At 40.6% G+C, this 23,295-nt stretch overlaps 1 protein-coding gene across 12 annotated transcripts in view; it reads right to left on the reverse strand.

Moving 5' to 3' along the window:
- PATJ (PATJ crumbs cell polarity complex component) overlaps positions 1 to 23,295 on the reverse strand; it is a 426,407-nt gene that overhangs the window by 392,794 nt on the left and 10,318 nt on the right. For 8 of the 12 annotated variants that reach the window (XR_012419419.1, XM_045369982.2, XM_045369962.2 and 5 more), the window contains exons 2-6: positions 11,446 to 11,502; positions 11,177 to 11,343; positions 7,895 to 8,089; positions 5,255 to 5,394; positions 3,069 to 3,264 (exon numbers count right to left, since the gene is read on the reverse strand). Coding sequence is in view for 11 of the 12 variants with exons in the window: in XM_045369982.2 (XP_045225917.2) it covers positions 3,069 to 3,264; positions 5,255 to 5,394; positions 7,895 to 8,089; positions 11,177 to 11,343; positions 11,446 to 11,467 (720 nt within the window). In the remaining variant the exon portion in view is untranslated. Of the gene's footprint in view, positions 1 to 3,068; positions 3,265 to 5,254; positions 5,395 to 7,894; positions 8,090 to 11,176; positions 11,344 to 11,445; positions 11,503 to 12,516; positions 12,611 to 15,045; positions 15,151 to 17,183; positions 17,281 to 23,295 lie in introns of all 12 variants that reach the window. The other 4 variants (XM_074005388.1, XM_065521556.2, XM_065521547.2 and 1 more) reach the window with 3 other exon arrangements.

Raw genomic sequence — 23,295 nt, forward strand, 5'->3', positions numbered from 1 at the left:
ACGTGTCCGCTTGAAAGAGAATCACAAAATATTATAAAGACTTTTTACAGGGAAGGAAGAACATGAAGTCAAAACCAATGAAGAATTACAGAAAACTTCAAGGAAAAGGGGCATTTAAGTTGCACTACAAAGGAAGACATTCAAGCAAAAAGAAAATATAAGGGCAAAGCTAGGCCAGATAACACAATGGATGAAAGATATGGTCAAAAGGTTGGATTTAACTGGGTAATCAAGTGGAAGTAGTTAAAGGTTTTAGAAGAGAAATGACAGAACCAAAGAAGTGGTTTAAGAAAATTCATCTGGCAGCAATGAGAAGAATCTAAAATGGTGGTAGGACACAAAGTGGAGAGACTAATTTAGGAGACTCTTATGAGGGAGAGGAAAGGTAGGCCCCACTGAAGATATTAGCAATAGGACTATACAAATTAGACTAAAAGACATAAGCATTTCCCCTCTAACTAGCAGGTTTCTATGAGAAATGGGCATTACTTCACATAATCCAACTGCAGAACAATATCCTCCCTCTCAAGATCATTAGGGCATACTCATTACTTAGTCTTTCCTCTCCTCTCCTCTCCTCTCCTCGCCTCCCCTCCCCTCCCCTCCCCTCCCCTCCCCTCCCCTCTCCTCTCCTCTCCTTTCTTTCTTCTTTCTTTTTCTTTCTCTCTTTCTCTCTCTCTTTCTCTCTTTCTTTCTTTCTGTTAGAGACAAGGTCTCACTCTGTTACCCAGGTTAGAGTGCAATGCATGATGAGAGCTCATGTCAGCCTCGAACTCCTGGGATCATCCATCCTCTAACCTCAGCCTCCCAAATAGCTGGGACTACAGGCATGTACCACCATGCCCAGCTAATTTTTTAATCTTTGGTCGAGGTGGGATGTCTTTGTTTTTTGTTTTTTTGAGACAGAGCCTTACTCTGTCACCCAGGCAGGAGTGCAGTGGCATAATCTCAGCTCACTGCAACCTCCACCTGCCAGGTTCAAGCAATTCTCCTGCCTCAGCCTCCCGACTAGCTGGGATTACAAGCATGTGCCACCACACTCGGCTAATTTTTATATTTTTAGTAGAGACAGGGTTTCACCATGTGGACCAGGCTGGTCTCGAACTCCTGACCTCAGGTGATCCACCCACCTTGGCCTCCCAAAGTGCTGGGATTACAGGCATGAGTCACTGTGCCTGGCCATAGTGGTGGGGTTTGACTATGTTCCTCAGGCTGGTCTCAAACTCCTGGTCTCAAGCGACCCTCCTGCCTAGGCCTCCCAGGGTTCTGGGATTACAGGTGTGAACCATCATACCCATCCAGTTTTTCTATTATACTAAATTGCAAAGTTACTATGCAGTCTTAAATAAAAAGCATTATTGGAGGGCTGGGTGCAGTGACTAAAGCCTGTAATCCTAGCACTTTGGAAAGCCAAGGTGGGCGGATCACGAGGTCAGGAGTTTGAGACAAGCCTGGCCAACATGGTGAGACCCCATCTCTACTAAAAGTATGAAAAAGTTAGCTGGGTATGTTGGCATGTGCCTGTAATCCCCAGCTACTTAGGAAGCTGAGGCAGGAGAATCACTTGAACCGGGGAGGCAGAGGTTGCAGTGAGCCAAGATCACGCCACTGCACTCCAGCTTGGGTGACAAAGCAAGAATCCATCTCAAAAAAAAAAAAAAGGCAATATTGAGATTAATAAATTGATGTCTAGAACATCTACTATCTGGGAAACAAGAAAGTTTGCTAAAATAATATGCCTGACTTAATGTTAGCTGATAGCAGCCAATATTCACAGAACAGGTACTCAGCACCAGGCATGGTGCTTAGTGCCTCACATGCCTTCTCATTCAGCCTCACAACATCTCTGAGAACTAGACCTCATACCTTCAAAGGAAGGTATGAGGTAAAGGAATCTGCCTGGTGTGACACCACTAGGATTTGGGAGAAATGGACTTGAATGCATCCAAGCCTAACTCCAAAGCCCTTGTTCTTTATACGTTAAACAATTCCCCACTTTATTCACTGTATTTATTATGTAAATTCTGCTGTACAAATATTGCTGATTACAATAGGGAAAATGCCTATACATTAATTTTTGTTGTGACCTTGTATTGTACCGAGACAGTCTTATTTTTTCTTTTGTCCCAATGAATAAAAATTAAATAAGTCAGCTAGCACTTAGTGTTATAAGAAAATAAGATTTATTAGTTTGCATTCTGACAATGCAAGCCAAAATCTGTAAAATGTTAAAAAGCACATTCAAGGGTTCCCAAAAGAGATATATACTTTTATTCTTTAAAATTGTTCCATATGTGTCTTTACATGAAAAAAAGCCTGCTATAATTTTGCAATATCAATAATCTGGTCATAAATCCCCTCATAATTTTCAAAAATAATATTTTTCAAATAAATAATCAAATCTTACTTTAAACACTCAACAGTAAATCTCTAATAAAAACTCTCAATTAATTGGCTACATCACCAAGGAACACAAGACTCTCCATCACTAAATAAATTACACCTAATACTTCAATTTGGCCTCCATATTAAATAATAATCTTAAACAAAGAGACCCACAGGACATTGAAAAGAGAAAAAAAAAAAACCTTCATGAAACTTCTTGTTTAAACATGTTAATGCTGCATTCAGAGATATGATCATCTTTTTTAACTATGAAAAGTAAAATGGGCCAGGCACAGTGGCTCACGCCTGTAATCCTAGCACTTTGAGAGTCCGAGGCAGGTGGATCACCTGAGGGCAGGAGTTCAAGACCAGCCTGGCCAACATGATGAAACCCCATCTCTACTAAAAATACAAAAAAAAAAAAAAATAACAGACAGTGATGCTGAGCACCTGTAGTATGGGAGGTGCTGAGGCAGGAGAATCACTTGAATCCAGGAGGCGGAGGTTGCAGTGAGCCAACATCTGGCCACTGCACTATATAGCCTGGGCAACTAGAGCAAAACTCCATCTCAAAAAAAAAAAAGAAAAAAGAAAAGTAAAACGACACCTTCTAAATGTCTTTACACTTCTTACAATCAATGGCATTATTCAAAATTAGGTATTTTTTCAAATTTGCAACTCACTGTTTCAGGCAGAGTTGTATCAGTTAGGCTGCTAGAAGTACTGCTTTTTGTGTGGATTGGTTCCCTGGCCACAATCAGTTGCAATGATCCAGTGGTTTGTTGTAATAATGCAATTGCTTGCTGATGGGAAACGTTCTGATCCAATGGTGTGTGATTAACGGCCAATATTTGATCATTTTCCTTTAATCTTTGATCCCTTAATCAAGTAAGAAAAGAAATTTTTGTTTTAAGTGACCTAATAACCTGATTTTAAAAAATCTATTATTCAAGTTAAGCAGTTTGTTGCCTATGGTACTACTTCACTTAGTACATTTATCAAATAATTAGTTAATTATATAACAGAGCTCCTCAGACTGTTTTTCACAGAAGTTATTAACTAATTACCTAATTTGGTAGTGCATCCTTAAACACATGGACACATTTTAAAAGCCATCTGCCTAGAAAAGTAAACAAAAACAATCTATAGGACCCCATCGCCAAGGTTTTGCCAAGTATGGACACTGCCTCCATTACTGCATAAACCCAAACCTCCTGAACCCCTTCCAATCTGATCTCTACCCATACCACACTGGGGTAACGATATTTTCAACTACACCAATAACCTCCTCTCACCCCATCTTCACTGTCTACTTGTCCAACATTTATCAACAGAGGCCAAACCCTCCTTGAAAATTCATAGAGATTACTTCCAAATTTATATCTGAGCATGGTCTCACTCTTATTTGCCCAGCTGGAGTGCAATGGCATAATCGCAGCTCACTGCAGCCTCAGCCTCCCAGGCTTGGGTGATTCTCCCACCTCAGTCTCACAAGTAGCTGAGACTACAGGTGTATACTACCACGCCCAGCTAATTTTTGTATTTTTTGTAGAGATGGGGTTTTGCCATGTTGCCCAGGCTTCTCTTGAACTCCCAAAGTGCTGGAATTACAGCCATGAGCCACTGAGCTTGGCCAATCTGAGCCCTTGTAATCTCTCCCAAGCACCAATCTCCCAACTGCTAACCAGGGTAAGAAGATTCTTTTTAAAAGAAATTAGCAAAATCTCTAAAGAAAAATAATATTTACTGAGCACTTATCATGAGTCAGGTACTATGTTGAGTGCTTTACATGCATTATCTCACATAATCCTCACAATTTCCTTTTAAAGTACTTAGTAAATTTTACATATTAAGGAATTGAAGTCTAGACAAGCCTAGCATCCTATCAAGAGTCAGATTCTGAAGCACAGTCTTGAACTTCTTATGCCAAAGTGCATCCTAAAGATAGCCTAGGACTTACTCTGTCCTGGTTTACTGTATTTGATTTTATTATCTCCCAAACACCACTGATACTCTTCCTCTTCCTGTTTACCCATTCTCACCACAATTCTTGAAGAAACACTGCATTAGATGCCAGAATAAAGATGCAAAGTCATGGAAACTTATTAAGTTTGAAATCTGAGTTGGGGAGACTAGAATTAATCCCCCATGAATGGAGAATGTGAATTCAAAAATGTATTATCAACTAAGAATTTTATAATAATATACTGCCATTGTTGCTATTATTCTAACACGTGCATTGGAATAGCATATTATTAAATGAATAATAAACCAAAGACTGGAAATCAAACAGAGACAAAATAAAAGGCTTGCAAATACCCCTTAAAACATAAAAGCAAATACAACATGGAAGATAACATAGACTTGAGAGGCCTCTTAATTGACAATAAGCATAATAAATCAGGTAGAGTGACATGACCACCAAAATGTTGTTATAATCTTAAGAATAATAAACAATGTAATATGCAGAATGAGAACTTCAATATTCCTATCCTACTGATCAGTCCGTAGCTAAAATAGCATGTTGAACTGTAAGAGAGGGAAATAGTGTACTAGCTTTGCAGTCAGACGGTCTTGAATCACGTCATGGCTTCAGCATTAACAGCTCTGTGACTATAGGTTGACCACTGAATCTCTGAATCTCAGCTTTCTCATCAGTAGAACGGAATGATGATACCTATATAGTGGAACTGCTGCCATGGGGTACAGGAGGACATTCACGAAAGGCCTGACAAATGCACAGCAAAAACTAAAGCAAGTGTTAGCTGCTATTGTTACTGTTTTTATGACTAGTTTTTCACTCTCTTTATAATAGTCGTCAGAATTATCAGGAAACAATTAGCAAAGTGAAAATAAACAGCTTCCCCACCTGTCTGCTACACTCCCTGGCTGGACATCCTTCACGAAGATATCAACATTTCCCATATTTTGACTTCTGAGGGCCACCACACTGAATCCAAGGCCTCCAGATGAAGGCCGTTCTATATCTATATATTCAATTTGCCGGCCCTAATGAAGGAGCATTAAAAAAAAAAAGTCAGTGGTGTACATTTAACCAACATACTCTGTCTGCAGAACTGAAATTGCTTAGCATAAAAGCAGCTTCCCCTAAGAACCACATAAACTCAGCATTTCAGTAATAAATCATTTCTGGAAATCCTCTCACTTGATTATTTCAGTAGAGCATAAGAGAGAGTGTGTGCAGTGTTCTGCAACCTCAGGGAATCGGAGGTATTTTCACACTTCATTCACATTATGAGATGAATCCCAAGCTGGCTGGAAACTCCTGAGAAAAATGCCTTTTCCCATAGTAAATTCTGAATTACTTTTTTATACTGAACTTCCCTAAATTCTCTTGATGCAAAGTACATTTTTATTTTATTTTTTTCTTTGAGACAGGGTCTCGCTCTGTCGCCCAGGCTGGAGTGAAGTGGCATGATCTCAGCTCACTTCAACCTCTGTCTTCTGGGCTCAAGCAATCCTCCTGCCTCAGCCTCCTGGGTAGCTGGGACTATAGGCATGCACCACCATGCCTGGCAAATTTTTGTATTTTTTGTAGAGACGGGGTTTCGCCATGTTGCCCAGTCTGGTCTCAAACTCCTGAGCTCAAGCAATCCACCCGCCTCAGCCTCCCAAATTGCTGGGATTACAGATGTGAGCCACAGTGCCCAGTTGCAAAATATATTTTTAAATGAGGAAAATAAATTAGATATATCAAAAATGCCAGTATTTAGCCGAAGTCAGAACCAGCTGCATTTTACAGGGCTCTGTTTTTAATTCTATCGTTGATTAATTGATATTCTATTTATTAGGTAAATTCAAAAGACTCTGAAAAGGCCACCATTTACATGGGTTCTACCTGTAAGAACAGATAGAACTGTTCTTGTGACAGCCAGGTATTTTATTGCTTTAGTTAATAACTGCACTTATAACATGAGAACTTCATAAATGTAATCAACTAAAAACAGCACCACATAAAAATAATTGTTAGTCAGATGAAACGGATAGAAGTGGCCAGGCATGATGGCTCATGCCTGTAATCCCAGCAGTTCGGGAGGCCGAGGTGGGAGGATCACGAGGTTAGGAGATCGAGACTATCCTGGCCAACATGGTGAAACCCTGTCTCTACTAAAAATACAAAAATTAGCCAGGCGTGGTGACATGCACCTGTAGTCCCAGCTACTCAAGAGGCTGAGGCAGGAGAATTGCTTGAACCTGGGAGGCAAAGGTTGCAATGAGCCAAGATTGCGCCACTGCACTCCAGCCTGGGCAACAGCGCAGAAAAAAAGAAAGGGATAGAACTATAAAGTCAAAAACTAGGACCAGAATATTATTTAATTATCACATCTTGAACAGATTCTATTTAACACTGAAACTCGAGTTTATTTATTTATTTATTTTTTAAGAGATAGGTCTTGGCTCTGTCGCCCAGGCTGGAGTTCGGTCGTGTGATCATACCTCACTATAGCTTTGAATTTCTGGGCTCAAGTGATCCACCCACGTCAGCCTTCCAGGTACCTGGAGCTACAGGTGAGTGCCACCATGTCTGACTATATTCTTATTTTTATTTTTGTAGAGATGGGGGTCTCTCTATGTTACCCAGCCTGGTCTTGAACTCCTGGCTGCAAGCAATCCTCCTGCCTCTGCCTCCCAAAGATTACAGAAAAAAGCCACCACGCTCAAACCTCGTTTCATTTTTAATGGCACTTGAAGGTCGAGGCGAACATACATAAAACTAACATGTCCAAAATTTTAATTGTTTATTTAATTTTTAATAGGTATTAGGGGCTACAACTGGATTATCCTTCCAAATGTTTTCTAGATTTTCCAAATTATATTAGTTCTAATTTTCATTAATCATGGGTTTTTCTTTTTTTGTTGTTGTTTTTTGAGACAGAGTCTTGCTCTGTCACCCAGGCTGGAGTACGGTGGCGCAATCTCAGCTCACTGCAACCTCCATCTCCCGGGTTCAAGCAATTCTCCTGCCTCAGCCTCCTGAGTATCTGGGATTACAGTTGCCCACCACCATGCCCAGCTAATTTTTCTATTTTTAGTAGAGACAGAGTTTTGCCATGTTGACCAGGCTGGTCTCAAACTTCTGACCTCCAGTGATCCGCCCGCCTCAGCCTCCCAAAATGATGCGATTACAGGTGGGAGCCGGTGCGCCTGGCCAAAAATCTTATTTTAACAAGAATAGAGATGCATTCAATTAGTCATTGTCGAAAAACTCTCCTTAGCAAGATCTTATCTCAAAAAAATAAATGTTAATTTTTTTTTTTAAAAACTCTCCTTACCACACATGGATACCTTCCTTATGTAATTTTAAGCCAATAAATTTTCAACACACAGGTTAGAAAATGGTGTCAATTCCTCCTAACAATATAAAAATACAAGCAAGCAAAATACATACTAACACATCTTACAGCAAAAATAATGAGTATAAGTTCCTTTGTAAAACTAAAACAGGAGAAATGAAGCTAAATATTTCCATGAGAAGATACAACTTTACCTGAGCCATCTGTTGAATGACTGAGTTAAAGTCTTCATTTCCCAACTTCGGGGTCCAAGGAAATAACCCAGATACAGTGGAGTTATTAGAGGGCCTGTGGACATTTCCATTAGCAATGGAACCATCTGTGAACACTAACAAACCTTTCCTAGAAAAATCAAAGTGGGCTGAACAATCTGAGGGTATATGGTTGAGCTGTTGGAGAGAAAAAAGAATCATCAACAGAAATCTATAGAAAAACTGTTTCTAGTTATTAAATATATTTTGACCATTACATGTATAATTTGCACATTAAATATATACATGGGAAACAAATAAGGTAAAGATAGATCAATCTGTGTATTCATAAGGCTAGAAATTTTTTTAATTTAGTATTACACAAAATGTTTAATAGTTTAAAATTTGTTCTTATTTCCTGCTTTCTACCACTACTTTGTACACTGACATCTTATTACACTTCACATATACAGATGCATCCAGTCATATAACAGTGTAAGGTACTAAACCTTTTTCCATTTATCTATACATTTCCATGTGGGGAACCACAAAAGATCCACAGGTAGTACATAACGATAATAATAACTGTACTTATTGAGTGCTTGCTATGAGTAAGTACTGTACCGGGATGATTACAGGTATTATCACTTAATTCTTACAACAGTCTGATGAGATATCATTATCCCATTTTGTGAGCATAAAAACTAAGGCACACAAGGGCTAAGTAACTTACTCAAGATTAGCAGTAAGTGACTCGTGGAGCCACTTAAACATTGGCAGAAAGAGGAGAATCATGTAATTAAATTATGTGGACATAATTTAAAATATCATTGGTATACAACTGCCAAAACAGTAGAATAAAGGTAACATTAAGAATAAATGTCAGTAGTGAAACCCCATCTCTATCAAAAATACAAAAATTAAATAGGCATGGTGGTGCACACTTGTAATTCCAAGTTACTTGGGAGGCTGAGGCAGGAGAATCGCTTGAACCCCACGGGTGGAGGCTACTGTGAGCCGAGATTGCACCACTGCACTCAGCCTGGATGATACAGCAAGACTCTGGCTCCAAAAAAAAAAAAAGAATAAATGTTAGGCCAGGTGTGATGGCTCACACCTGTAATCCCAGCCCTTGAGGAGATCAAGGTGGGAGGACCACTTCAGGCCAGGAGTTCAAGACCTGGGCAACATAGTGAGACCCTCATCTCAACAAAAAATACAAAAATTAGCTGGGCATGGTGTCACATGCCTGTAGTCCCAGCTACTTGGGAGGATGAAGTGGGAGGATTGCTTGAGCCCAGGATGTCGAGGCTACAATGATCCATGATCACACCATTGTACTCTAGCCCAGGCAAAGACTCTTGTCTCAAAAAAAAAAAAAAAAAAAAAAAAAAAAAAAGGAATGTTAATAAAACCTCAGAGAAAAAAATTTTTAAAAACCCTGGCTACAGGGATTACACAGTCCAATGCATAAAATATGACTGTGCATATAAGAACTGCAAACTATACAAATATAAAGAATTGCTATTAGGATAGGGTAGTTAGTTACATCCACTCTTAGTCCAACAAATGTGACAGATTTCTGCTGATCTTTGCCAATTTCAGTTGCTACCAGCAGCGTTCACTATTGTGATATTCTATGACCAAGAGAAATACAGAAAGCTAAACATCAATATAGGCAGTGCTAAAATTAGGGTATAAATTCTGGTCTAAAGAAAGCAATTCACAGAAAGACACACGTGTAGAGTTTAATCCTTAATTGGCTATAAATAAATCACTCACAAAAGACTTAATGGGCAAGCATTTTAGTTTATCAGCAAAAACCATTTTTTCCCAAATTTTGTAAATTTTCACTTAACTGTGATAAATTAGATCCAATTATGTTTTAAATTCTGCCCAAATTTCATCTATAGTATAGCTACTATTCAAGTTCAGCTTCCAGAACAGGTGATTTAAAAGTAATTTGCCAATTCTGACCCCAAAACAAAGAATCCAAGAAGAGAGTTAAAACAATTTCTGGTTCGATCTCAGCGCCAAAAAAACAAACAAAAAAATCCCACAACTACTAATTTGCACCCCTCTAAGAAGAGGTGATATGTGTCCCTTACTCAATAATGATGTATTAGAGCCTGCAGAGTCCAGATAGTGTGGTAAATGAGTAGAGGAAACACAATTATATATTTAAATACCAGGTATCCTGCTTCCAAGGAACTTTTAATCAGAATATGCATGAAAGACAATAAATATTTGATAATTAAGAGAAGCGTGACTATTGTGCTATAAGGGCATGATCACTTCTTGTTAGATAAAAGACTTCGGCAGGGCGAGTTGGCTCAGGCCAGGCCAAGCGAGGTGGCTCACGCCGGTAATCCCAGCACTTTGGGAGGCTGAGGTGGGCGGATCACGAGGTCAGGAGATAGAGACCAACCTGGCTAACACGGTGAAATCCTGTCTCTACTTAAAAAAAAAAAAAAAAAAAAGACTTCACAAAGAAAATACGCCTGGGTGAGGTGGCTCATGCCCATATTCCCAGCACTTTGGAAGGCTGAGGTAGGAAGACTGCTTGAGGCCAATAGTATGAGACCAGCCTGGGCAACATAGGGAGACCCTGTCTCTATAAAAATTTTTTAAAATTAGCCCAACTGTGGTGGCACACACCTATCCCAGCTACTCTGGAAGCTGAGGTGGGAGCATTGCTTGAGCGTGGGAGGTCAAGGCTGCAATGAGCTAGGATCACAGCACTGCATTCCAGCCTCAGTGACAGAGAGAAACCTTGTCTCAAAATAAAAAGAAAATATATTTAACTTAAGCACTATTTTATAATTTTGAAGATGTTGAGAATTCTCAAAGCATCTGACCTTTACATATTTAAATAAGTACAAAAACCATATTCTAAAACCAAGCACAATTTTTTTTTTTTTTTTTTTTTTTTTGAGAGACAGGGTCTCAACTCTGTCATCCAGGCTGGAGTGAAGTGGCATGACCATGGCTCACTGCAACCTGGAACCCCTGGGCTCACACAATCCTCCCACCTCAGACTCCTGAGTTGCTGGGACTACCGGTACACACCACCACGCCCAGCTGCGAAAGAAAAAATGGATTATCGACATTTCTAAATTGTCTATGCCAGTGCTACCCACAGGTTATAGGTTACAGGTCCCAATACAGCCTCTTTGCTGAACTGAGTCCTTAAAGATAATTTGTCTTTGTCTATCTCCTCTATCTTTCTTTGATGGTTTGAATATATTAATACATATATTAACGTGAAACTGATGGGTAACTTACTTGTCCTTTCAGTTGCTTGATGGACTGCTGAAGTGTGAGTATCTGGTTGAAGAGAGGACTCTTTAGTGTCTCATAAAACACAGATAACTTCTCATTCTGTGATGTGTCACCCTTCTCCTGCAATTTCATTTTCAGGCGATCAAGTACCTGCAGGACCTGCAGTTTATCTTGGGTTAAGATGAATAAGTAGAGTAATAGTTAAGTCCCATCTGAGATTCCATTTTAAAATCATTAATTAATTAAATTATAGAACAATATATCCAGTATACCTGTAGCAGGATTTTCAGGCATTTTGAATTATTCCCTTCAATCACTCTTAAAGATACCTAAAGAAAAATTTAAAAATATAAAAGATGAATTTCAATTGTATATGGCTATAATCCTGTAGAAAAATTTAGGAAAACCTCAAGAACATTCTTTATCAAGACTCCACTCAGTGAAATTCAAATTATAACCACAATGAGGTGCCACTACACACCCATTAAGATAATTAAAATTTAAAAACAGACAATACTAAGCGTCGAGGCTGTAAGTGCCTGGAACTATTGTACATTGCTAAGAGAAATGTAAAATGTCACAACCACTTTGGAAAATTGGTAGTTTCTCATAAAGTTAAAAATACACTTACTATATGACCCAGCACTTCCACTCACAAATACTTACGCAGTATTCATGAAAATATATGCTCACAAAAACGCCTGTACATAGAAGTTTATAGCATTTTTATTTATAAAAACCCCAAAACTATAAAAACCCAAGTGTCTAGAAACAGATGAATAAACAAATGGTATATAATATTCAGAAATGAAAAGGAAAAATTACTGATACACACAAGGATAAATCTCAAAAATGGTATGTTGAAAAAAGAAACCTGACCCAAAAAAGTCACAAACTGCACTGTATGATTCCATTCATATGAAGTTCAAGTACTGACAAAACTAATCTACAATTATAGATAAATTTACCTGGGGCAGGGTGATAGGGAGTTGACCATGACAGGCTTCAGAACATACTACTCTCAAAATATGACACCTTGGCATGTTGCATATTTTAAGCTGAAGGAATCTGAGAAACAGCAGGTGCAGAAAGGACTTCCCCTGAAGCAGATCATAGGATCCTCGTGTGAGAGGTGTCCTCTCTATACCCAGAAGATAGCAGCATCTTAATCTCAAAAGACAGAGTGGCTAGGTGCAGTGACTCATGCCTATAATCCCAGCACTTTGGGAGGCCGAGGAAGGAGGATTACTTGCGCCCCAGAGTTTGAGGCCAGCTTGGGCAACACAGTAAGAGCCCATCTCTACAAAAAATTTAAAAACTCAGCCATGCATAGTGGCACATACCCGTAGTCCCCGCTGCTTAGGAGGCTGTGGCAGGAGGATCACTTGAGCCCAAGAGGATGAGGCCGCAGTGAGCTATAAGCCACTGCACTCCAGCCTGGGGAAAAGAGTGAGACCCTGTCTCAAAATTTAAAAATAGAAATAGAGGAACACCCAGAGGAATCTGAACAAACAGGCCTTGTTAAGTTTTTCCCAGTTTACTCCTCTTAGCTCATATCCCTTTCTGTCCTATCACATTCCACAACTCTTCCTTCTTCATCAAACCTAACTTAAAAACACTCAGGTTTTACTGTTTCTTCGGGTCATTTCCTTATGAAGGCTCCCATGTCATGTAAAACTTACATTAAACAAGTTTACATGTTTTTCTCTTGTTAATCTACCTTTTATTACAGGGGCCCCAACCGAAAACTTGGAAGGGTAGAAGCTATTTTCCCTCCCCTACACTGGGAAGGGGTTCAAGGAAGCTTTTTTGGCGTGACGGAAACATTCTGTGTCTTGAAGTGGGTACTGTTTACACAGATGTATATATTTATCAAAATTTATTGAACCAGGCCAGGCACAGTGGCTCACTGTGATCCCAGCACTTTAGGAGGTCAAGGTGGAAGGATCACTTGAAGCCAGGAGTTTGAGATCAGCCTGGGCAACAAAGTGAAACCTCATCTCTACAAAAACAAAAAAAATTAGCCGATGTGGTGGCTTGTACCTATAATCCCAGCTACACTGGAGACTGAGGTGAGAGGATCGCTTGAGCCCAGGAGGTCAAGGTTGCAGTGAGCCATGATCATGCCACTGCACTCTGGCCCGGGTGACAAAGGGAGACCCCATCTCAACAAAAAATAAAAGAAAAATTCCCGAGCTGTACAAATGATCTCAGACTTTTACTAGCCATCTATAGCTCAAAAGAAATTACAGGTATGCTGCGGCTCACACCTGTAATCCCACACTTGGAGAGATCGAGGTGGGTGGATCACCTGAGGTCAGGAATTCAAGACCAGCCTGGCCAACACAGAGAAACCCTGTCTCTACTAAAAATACAAAAATTAGTCAGGCGTGGTGGCGTTTGCCTGTAATTCCAGCTACTCGGGAGGCTGAGGCAGGGGAACTGCTTGAATCTGGGCGGTGGAGGTTGCAGTGAGCCGAGATCATGCCATTACACTCCAGCCTAGGAAATAGAACCAGACTCTTTTTCCAAAAAAAAAAAAAAAAAAAAAAGAAAAAGAAAAAAGAAACCACTCAAAGTGGCATTCTCTATGGATAATGTTTCCTTAATTCTAGTGATTTGATGAAATTAACCTAAAATGTAACATAATTAAAAACTCAAAAGGCTAGCAAAACCCTTTACTATGTATGACCAAAATGAGACATTTTCAGTGATTTTTACTAGTGATACACACTTGTAATGAACCATCAAAGAAATATGAGTATTATACAATCAAAATTTTCTCACATCAACCTGGATATGGTGGCTGAATGAGATCTTTATCTTCTAATTCGAGATCATTGAGCAAAAAAGCATATTGAAAACCAATAAAGGATGCCATTGGCATTGATAAAAGGTCTAAGTATTCCATCCAAATGTTCACTGGATTCAATGGGAATACCAAAAGAAGTGCTGAATAGAACATCAAAGAAATACTTCTGATGCGCTCAGCATCTCCACTGTACAACTCATACAACTACCCAGCGAGAGGTAACTGTGAATAACAGAAGGGCAGTCATGACAGCACTGTACTCTCATATAGCAGCATACAGCCCAACAGGACTGACAGGAGCGGTCTGCTGGTCATCAACACATCAACCTCTCCAAATCAAAGAATGCAAACTAAAACAATAAGATGACATTTTATTTACTGCCAAATCTCAACTGACATTTATTGATTTTGACATTTATTGATTTATTAGAGAAAATAATAGTTTATACTCCAAATGTCATGAAAAAATAGGTGGAAATAAAAATTTGCACAATGTATACTGACACTGCTAAGTTGTCCTAAAAGAGTGTGTAGTTTTTACTTCTGAGTGTCACTCTGAAAGAAATACTGGCAAAGGGGCACAAAGATGTGTGTGCAAGGGTATTTACTGCATTTTTAATAGCAAAACTCCTGGAAAAAGTAAATTATCAAAAGCAATCAGCCCGGGCACTGTGGCTCACGCCAGTAATCCCATCACTTTGGGAGGCCAAGGTAGGCAGATCACTTGAGGTCAGGAGCTGGAGAATAGCCTGACCAACATGGTGAAACCCCATCTACTAAAAACACAAAAATTTGCTGGGCGTGGTGGCAGGCACCTATGATCCCAGCTACTTGGGAGGCTGAGGCAAGAGAATCACTTGAACCCAGGAGGTGGAGGTTTCAGTGAGCTGGGATCGTGTCACTGCACTCCAGCCTGGGCGACAGAGCGAGACTTTGTCTCAAAAAAAAAAAAACCAAAAAACAAACAAACAAAAAAACAGCAATTAAAATGATGAAATAGGTCTGAATGTATTGAAAAGGGAATGAGGGGGAAAGGGTTAACAGCAAGCCTGTGACTCACTCGTTTAGCTGCAGGGGTGTCCAATCTTTTGGCTTCCCTGGGCCACACTGGAAGAGGAGGACTGTCTTGGGCTACACATAAAATACACTAACGATAGCTGATGAGCTTTAAAAAAAAAAAAAAAAAACTCATAATGTTTTAAGAAAGTTTATGAATTTGTGTCAGGCTGCATTCAAAGCCGTCCTGGGTTGGACAAGCTTGGGGGATTCTCTGCACGACAGCTGACTTCCTAGTAAACATGATAAAGGTTTATAATAGATAAGAAAGGGTCTCTTATTTTAAAATATCAGGATAGATCTGGTCTCCCTTAACTGCCTTCTGTAAATAATCTGAGAATTTATGGATGTTTGGGGCATGGCTAGCCGGAAAACAGGAGATAATCACAGGCATTTTCTATTTGTGTAACTAAGAGAATAGAGAACTAGAGATTCCCCTTAGCAGGTTCAGTGGCTTTGGAGGCTGAGGCCAGAGAATTGCTTGAACCCAGAAGTTCGAGGCTATAGTGAGCTATGATTATGCCACTGTACTCCAGCCTGGGTGACAGAGGGAGACACTGACTCTTTAAAAAACAACAACAAAAACTAGAGATTCCCAAAACAGAAAAGGCTTCTTTAGGAAAAACATTTGTTAATCCAAAGCAAAAAAATGTGTCCCGAGGTTGAATTTTACTTCTGTAAACAAATTAAGAACTACAGTAGGGCTGGGCGTGGTGGCCCTACTGTAATCCCAGCACTTTGGGAGGCCGAGGTGGGCGGATCACTCGAGATTACGAGTTTGAGACCAGCCTGGCCAACTTGGTGAAACCCTGTTTCTACTAAAAGTACAAAAATCAGCTGGGCGTGGTGGTGGGTGCCTGAAATCTCAGCTATTCGGGAGGCTGAGGCAGGAGAATTGTTTGAACCCAGAAGGCAGAGGTTGCAGCAAGCCAAGATTGTGCCACTGCACTCCAGCCTGGGCGACAAGAGCAAAACTTCATCTCAAAAAAAAAAAAAAAAAAAACACTACAGTAAGTCTATCATAAATACATGAAGAAGTGACTTCATATCAGTCATATATAACTGTTTTCAGTATGTTGATAATATGTCCGAATGTAGAAGAAAGTGAAATTTTTTGGAAGTTGTGCCTGCTGGCTGGGGGCTCCTCCAGGAAGGAATGCTCATCTGTGTCTGGCTTCTGCCTCTAACCTCTGAATCATGAGTAAGGTTTGGAGTTGGGTAAGATTGCACATTCATATGAAGATGCTTTGACAATTCAGCCCTTTGCATTAACACAGAGAAGTTATCCAATATGCACAACTGAATGAGGAAAACAGAGTTTCAGAATGAGTGCATTATTTTCACGTTTGTAAGAAAAAAAAAATGTGTGTGTGTAGGTTTCTAGAAGAAGAGTTAAACCAAGCATGCTGGCATGTGCCTATAATCCCAGCTACTCAGGAGGCTGAGGTGGGAGGATCACTTGAGCCCAGGAGTTCAACATCAGCATGGTCAACACAGCTAGATACACATAACAAAAAAAAAAAAAAAAGAGATTTAGAAAGATAGTCAATGTAGTAATAGTGATTACTTCTAGAAAGTAGATGTGAGGATGGAGAGATTTAAAAATTAAACTTTCCATTTTACAACCTTACATGCTGCAGGTATTAATTTTATAATTTAAAAACTAGGGAGCCAGGCGTGGTGGCTCATGCCTCTAAACCCAGCACTTTAGGAGACAGAGGCAGGTGGATCACTTGAGCCCAGGAGTTTGAAACCAGTCTGGATAACATGGCAAAACCCTGTATCTACATAAAATACAAAAATTAGCTGGGTGTGATGGTGCACACCTGTAGTCCTAGCTACTCAGGGGGCTGAGGTGGGAAGATCACCTGGGTTCTGGGAGGTTGAGGCTGCAGTGAGCTGAGATAGTGCCACTGCACTCCAGCCTGGGCGACAGCATGAGACTCTGTCTCAAAAAACAAAACTAAAAATAATGAAAAATAGGGCTCAATGCAGTGGCTCACACTTGTAATCCCAGCACTTTAGGAAGCCAAGGTGCAAGAATTGCTTGAGTCCAGGAATTCAAGACCAGCCTGGACAACATAGTGAGACCCAGTACCTACAAAAAAAATTTTTAAATTAGCCAGGCCTGCTAACACATACCTGTGTCCCAGCTACTCGGGAGGCTAAGGTGGGAAAATTGCTTGAGCCCAGAAGATCGAGGTTGCAGTGAACCATGATTGCACTACTGCACTCCAGTCTGGCAACAGAGCAAAATCAAAAAAAAAAAAAAAAGGAAAAGTGACCAAAAAAATGATGGCTATGACAGTCTGCAAGCCACACAGTGGGATAATTGTACTATAAGGCATATACACACAATAGCAGAGCAGAGGTGTGTACCATGTGCTAAGAAAAATCATAAAGAAAGAGTGACTAAACCCCACCTAAAAAGTTTAGGAGTACTGGAATGAGAACACAACAGAAAACTCTCTCATTGTAAATTAAAAAAACAGTCCGGGCATGGCAGCTCATGCCTGTTCCCAGCACTTTGGGAGGCTGAGGCGGGCGGATCACGAGGTCAGGAGTTCAAGACCAGTCCAGCCAATATGATGAAACCCCATCTCTACTAAAAATATAAAAAACTAGCCAGGCATGGTGGCGCACGCCTGTTGTCTCAGTTACTTGGGAGGCAGAGGCGAGAGAATCACTTGAATCCAGGAGGAAGAGGTTGCAGTGAGCTGAGATCATGCCACTGCACTCCAGCCTGGGTGACAAAGCACCACTCTGTCTCAAAAACAAACAAAAAAAACAGGCCAGGAGCAGTGGCTCACACCTGTAATCTCAGCACTTTGGTAGGCCAAAGCATGGGGATCACCTGAGGTCAGGAGGTCAAGACCAGCCTGGCCAACATGGTGAAACCATCTCTACTGGCCGGGGGTGGTGGCTCATGCCTGTAATCCCAGCACTTTGGGAGGCTGAGGCGGGTGGATCACCTGAGATCAGGAGTTCGAGACCAGCCTGACCAACATGGTGAAACCCCGTCTCTGCCAAAAATACAAAATCAGCTGGGGGTAGTGGTGCATGCCTGTAATCCCAGCTACTTGGGAGCCTGAGGCAGAAGAATTGCTTGAACTCGGGAGGCGGAGGTTGTGGTGAGCCAAGATCACGCCATTCCACTCCAGCCTGGGCAACAGAGCGAAATCTTGTCTCAGGAATAAAAAAGAAAAAAGAAACTCTGTCTCTACTAAAAATATAAACATTAGCCGGGTGTGGTGCCAGGCACCTGTAATCCCAGCTACTCAGGAGGGTGAAACAGGAGAATTGCTTGAACTCAGAAGATGGAGGTTGCAGTGAGCTGAGATCACACCACCGCACTCCAGCCTGGGTGACAGAGCGAGACTCCATCTCAAAAAAATAAATAAATAAAATAAAGTAAAATAGCAAAAGTAGAGTGACCATCAGTCCTCGTTTGTTCTTGACAGCCTCAAGTCGCACTTTACCCAGCATCATTATTAATAGTGCTGTATTTCAGTCTCTTTGCTCTCCAAAGTGTCTCGGTTTAGGCCTGGCGCAGCGGCTCATTCCTGTAATCCCAACACTTCGGAAAGCCGAAGCGGACGGATCACTTGAGGTCAGGAGTTAGAGACCAGTCTGGCCAATATGATGAAACCGTGTCTCTACTAAAAATACAAAACTCTGCCAGGCGTGGTGGCACATGCCTGCAGTCCCGGCCACTTGGGAGGCTGAGGCAGAAGAATTGCTTGAATCCGGGAGACGGAGGTTTCAGTGAACCGAAATCATGCCACCGCACTCCAGCCTAGGTGACAGAAAGAGACTCTGTCTCCAAAAAAATAAAAAAATAAAAGTGTCCTGGTTTGAGTAATATATAAGGCTACCCTAGGTTAGTGGTTCTCAAACTTTAGCATGCATCAGAATCACCTGTAGGGCTTGTTATACCAGAAATTGCAGAGTCCCACCCTCAGAGTTGCTGATTCAGTAGGTCTGAGGTAGGCCCTGAAAATCTGCATTTCTAGCAAGTTCTCTGGTGACCCTGTGATGCTCCTAGACCAGAGATCACAACTGAAGAACCACTGCATACAGGTGCAAAAGTGCATGACTTTCTGTGAAAACAATAACTAGCTTTAAAGGACCTAATATAAGGTATCTAGAAGTAGCAGAAAAGGGAAAAAAGACAACTATTACTCCAAGTATAAACTGCAAACTGATGCTTGGCCTATAAAGGCACAAGTATCGAAATTGGGAATGAACATTCAGAAACTTTCCTGCAATATGGCAGAGTAAAATGTCTTACATTTAGTAATAAAAGACTTGGCAGCTGGGTGCGGTGGCTCACACCTGCAACGCCAGCAGTTTGGAAGGCCGAGGCGGGTGGATCACCTGAGGTCAGGAGTTCAAGACTAACAAGGAGAAACCCCGTCTCTACTAAAAATACAAAAACTAGCCAGGCGTGGTAGCGGGTGCCTGTAATCCAGCTACTCGGGAGGCTGAGGCAGGAGAACTGCCTGAACCCGGGAGGCAGAGATTGTGGTGAGCCTGGATCACACCATTGCACCCCCGCCTGGGCAACAGAAAGTCTGTCCCAAAGAAAAAAAAAAAAAAAAACTTGGCCTTATTTTGTATGTCTTTTTAAAATTTCATTTTTTCTAATAACTTATTTTACAAAAATATCAGTTCTTGAAAGATTATAGAGTGAGGAGCCTGATCTTTCACCACTGATAGTCTGAGAAGCACTGATTTAGATAGAGCAATTTGAAAGGGTCCTTGTAAATAATGCTAAGCAGACTGGTCTTTATCCTTTTAGCAACAGGAAATAATTAAAGGCTTTTAAGTAGGGAAGTACTGAGTCCAGATTTCTATTTTTAAAAGGTAATTCTGATAATAGTATAGATTAGTGGTCTTCAAACTTTTTAAAACACACATTCCCATCAGTAAAAATGTGTTGGCCATGTATCTCAATTTATTTTAAAATAAACAAATACTACTATACTAACATATGTTTTAAAACATAACATAGAAACTTGAGGGTAAGGTAAAAATGCTAAAGTTTTATTGTCATCTTCCTAAGCTCTTTTTTTTTTTGAGACGGAGTCTCACTGTTGCCCAGGCTGGAGTGCAGTGGCGCAATCTCGGCTCACTGCAACCTCCACCTCCCGGGTTCAAGCAATTCTGTGCCTCAGCCTTCCAAGGAGTGGGGATTACAAGTGACCACCACTACATCCAGCTAATTTTTGTATTTTTAGTAGAGACGGGGTTTCACTATCTTGGCCAGGCTGGTCTTGAACTCCTGACCTCGTGACCAACCCGCCTCGAACTCCCAAAATGCAGGGATTACAGGCGTGAGCCATCGTGCCCTGCCATCTTCCTAACCTCTTAATGGATCATCTTGCACATTTTGGAGACCACAGTGGAGTATCCCTTGGTAAGGATTAAGGGTAGAAATTGGTTGGCCATCTACCTCTCTTATTTTATTCTATTTTCTTAGAAACAGTCTCATTATGTTGCCAGGCTGCATTTGAACTCCTGAGCTAAAGAGATCCTTCCGCCTCAGCCTCCTGAGTCGGTGGGACTACAGGTGCACACCATGAAACCCAAGTCTCTGACTCATAATTAGTAAGCTTAAACTATGCCCACAGAGCAGGCCTGGAAAATTACAATTCCATGGTGTAAAGAAATGTCTAGGGAAGAAGATTAAAGCTCTACAAGTACATAAGGCCAGGCATGGTGGCTCATGCCTGTAATCCCAGGACTTTGAAAGGCCCAAGTGGGTGGATTGCTTGAGCCCAGGAGTTTGAGACCAGCCTGGGCAACATAGCAAAATCCTGTATCTACAAAAAAAAAAAAAAAAAAAAATTAGCCAGGCATGGTGGCAAAGGTGTAGTTTCAGTTATTTGGGAGGCTGAGGTGGGAGAATCACCTGACCCCAGGAAATTGAGGGTGCAGTTAGCTGTGATAGAAAAAGAGTATATGACAAGAGAAGGAAGAAACACAAGTAACTCTGCAACTCACTATCCATCAAACAGCACTCAGGCTAAATGGAACCTATGTCTCACTCAGAGTATGGTCACATGAAATCTTTGGTCATTCAAACTTGACCTGTTTAGTTAAGAAACCAACAGGGCTTATGGAGGGGGATTTCAACTTTGTTGACATGGTAAAACTGAGTCTAACTTGTCATAGATAGGCTACCTACAATTGATCACAGCTAGAAATTAAGATGCCACATTGTACTACTGTCCTTATACTTGGACAGCCTCCAGAGAAGGAGAACTTTATTATGCTTGGGAGCTTCCACTCCATCATTGATCAAGAGAGTTTGTGCCATGAATTTTTCATATCTGGTTCACTGTAGAATGTGATTGAAGGAAATTATTATAATATTGTGGCTTTTTAACAAGGCCTAGGCCGATGGCAATTAATGAAGTATTTGAAGAGAGAAAGAAATTTAATTTTAAATTAAATTATATTCTCTATTTATTTTATTATATTTATTATATATATTTTATTAAACTCTTGATCTGATTAAGATAAAAAACTTAATAAATAAAATACATAGGCCAGGCATGGTGGCTCACGTCTGTAATCCCAGCACTTTGGGAGGCCGAGGCAGGTGGATCACCTGAGGTCAGGAGTTCGAGACCAGCCTGGTCAACATGGTGAAACCCCATCTCTATTAAAAATACAAAAATCAACTGGGCGTGGTGATGCGTGCCTGTAATCCCAGCTACTTGGGAGGCTGAGGCAGGAGAATTGCTTGAACCGGGAAGGTGGAGATTGCAGTGAGCTGAGACTGCAGTGAGCCAAGATCATGCCACTGCACTCCAGCCTGGTGACAGAGCAAGACTCTGTCTCAAAAAGAATAAAAATAAAATATATATAACAGATCAAGAATTTAGGCAAAGTAAGGATTCTGCAAAACACGCTTTTTGAGCTCCCAGCACCTCACAAGAATGTAACTCCCCACTGATTTACTAAGATATATGATATGCCTAAGCTGAAATTTGGGGAGAAAAAGATCACTTGCAATCTCTGTGGGAAAGAACAGGTGTTCGGCCTCTAACCACACCTGTGAATGGGGCAGGTCACCATTAGACCACACATAACTCCCCAGTGGGAATTTTCCAGAGCTCATTGAACCAAGGAGTTGGAAGAATCAATGAGCAAGTGTAAATATAATCATATTTATGCTTATCAATATCAAGTGCAAATATCAATGTCAAGCATAAATATAGTCATGATTTCTGCAGTTATTCAAAAATTGAAGCTTTAAGTTTCTATTGTTTCCTTTGCAGTACAAAGCTCAGGATGTGTCTAATTATCATTCTTTTGTCCTCAAAGTTCAGCATTTAGGAAGTACTGATTAAATGATAAACAAACTTTCCTAGCCAAAGAATAATGGTTGCTCTTCACCAGTACTTCAAATAAATACATCTGCTGCTATACAAATGCAGACTCAAGTCAGGTGTCCTAGCCTTGTGTTCCTACCAAATGACAAGAACTTTTCCCAACACTTTAAATATAAAAATACTATATTTTGGACCACTATATCCCTGGAATTTTGGAAACACATATAAATTCCAGAACAATCCTGACAGTTTGCTTAACATTGCTTAAGCCTAAGCAATGTTTAAGCAATGTTTAAATCCTCCTGACAGTGAACATTCAGGAAATGTTGAAGTTGAAAGACACCACTTTAAATTCAGAATCTGAAATAAAAACTTGTGAATAGTGCTTCAATGAACATAATTTTTTTTTTTAATGAAATGAAGGTTGGGTGCCATGGCTCATGCCTGTAATTCCAACACTTTGGGAGGCCGAGGCGGGCGGATCACAAGGTCAGGAGTTTAGGACCAGCCTGGCCAAAATGGTGAAACTCTGCCTCTGCTAAAAATACAAAACTTAGCTGGGCGTGGTGGCAGGTGCCTGTAATCCCAGCTACTCGGGAGGCTGAGGCAGAAGAATCGCTTGAACCTGGGAGGCAGAGGATGCAGTGAGCCGAGATGGCACCACTACACTCCAGCCTGGGTGACAGAGCAAGACCCTGTCTCAAAAAAAAAAAAAAAAAAAAAGAAAGAAATGAAAACAGAGTCAGTTTTTCAGAATAATTCAGTTAACTCACGCTAATTTTCTCATTAAATTATTCAAAGTTAACCAAAGCATATCAATACTCTGCCTATAACTTGGCCACTTTTGTAGGAACAAAGTTAAACTGTTATATGGTAGCCTTCTTTTATTATTTTTATTTTGTGAGATGGAG

This window comes from Macaca fascicularis, chromosome 1 (genome assembly GCF_037993035.2).
Source record: "Macaca fascicularis isolate 582-1 chromosome 1, T2T-MFA8v1.1".
In the NCBI taxonomy this organism is placed as follows: domain Eukaryota; kingdom Metazoa; phylum Chordata; class Mammalia; order Primates; family Cercopithecidae; genus Macaca; species Macaca fascicularis.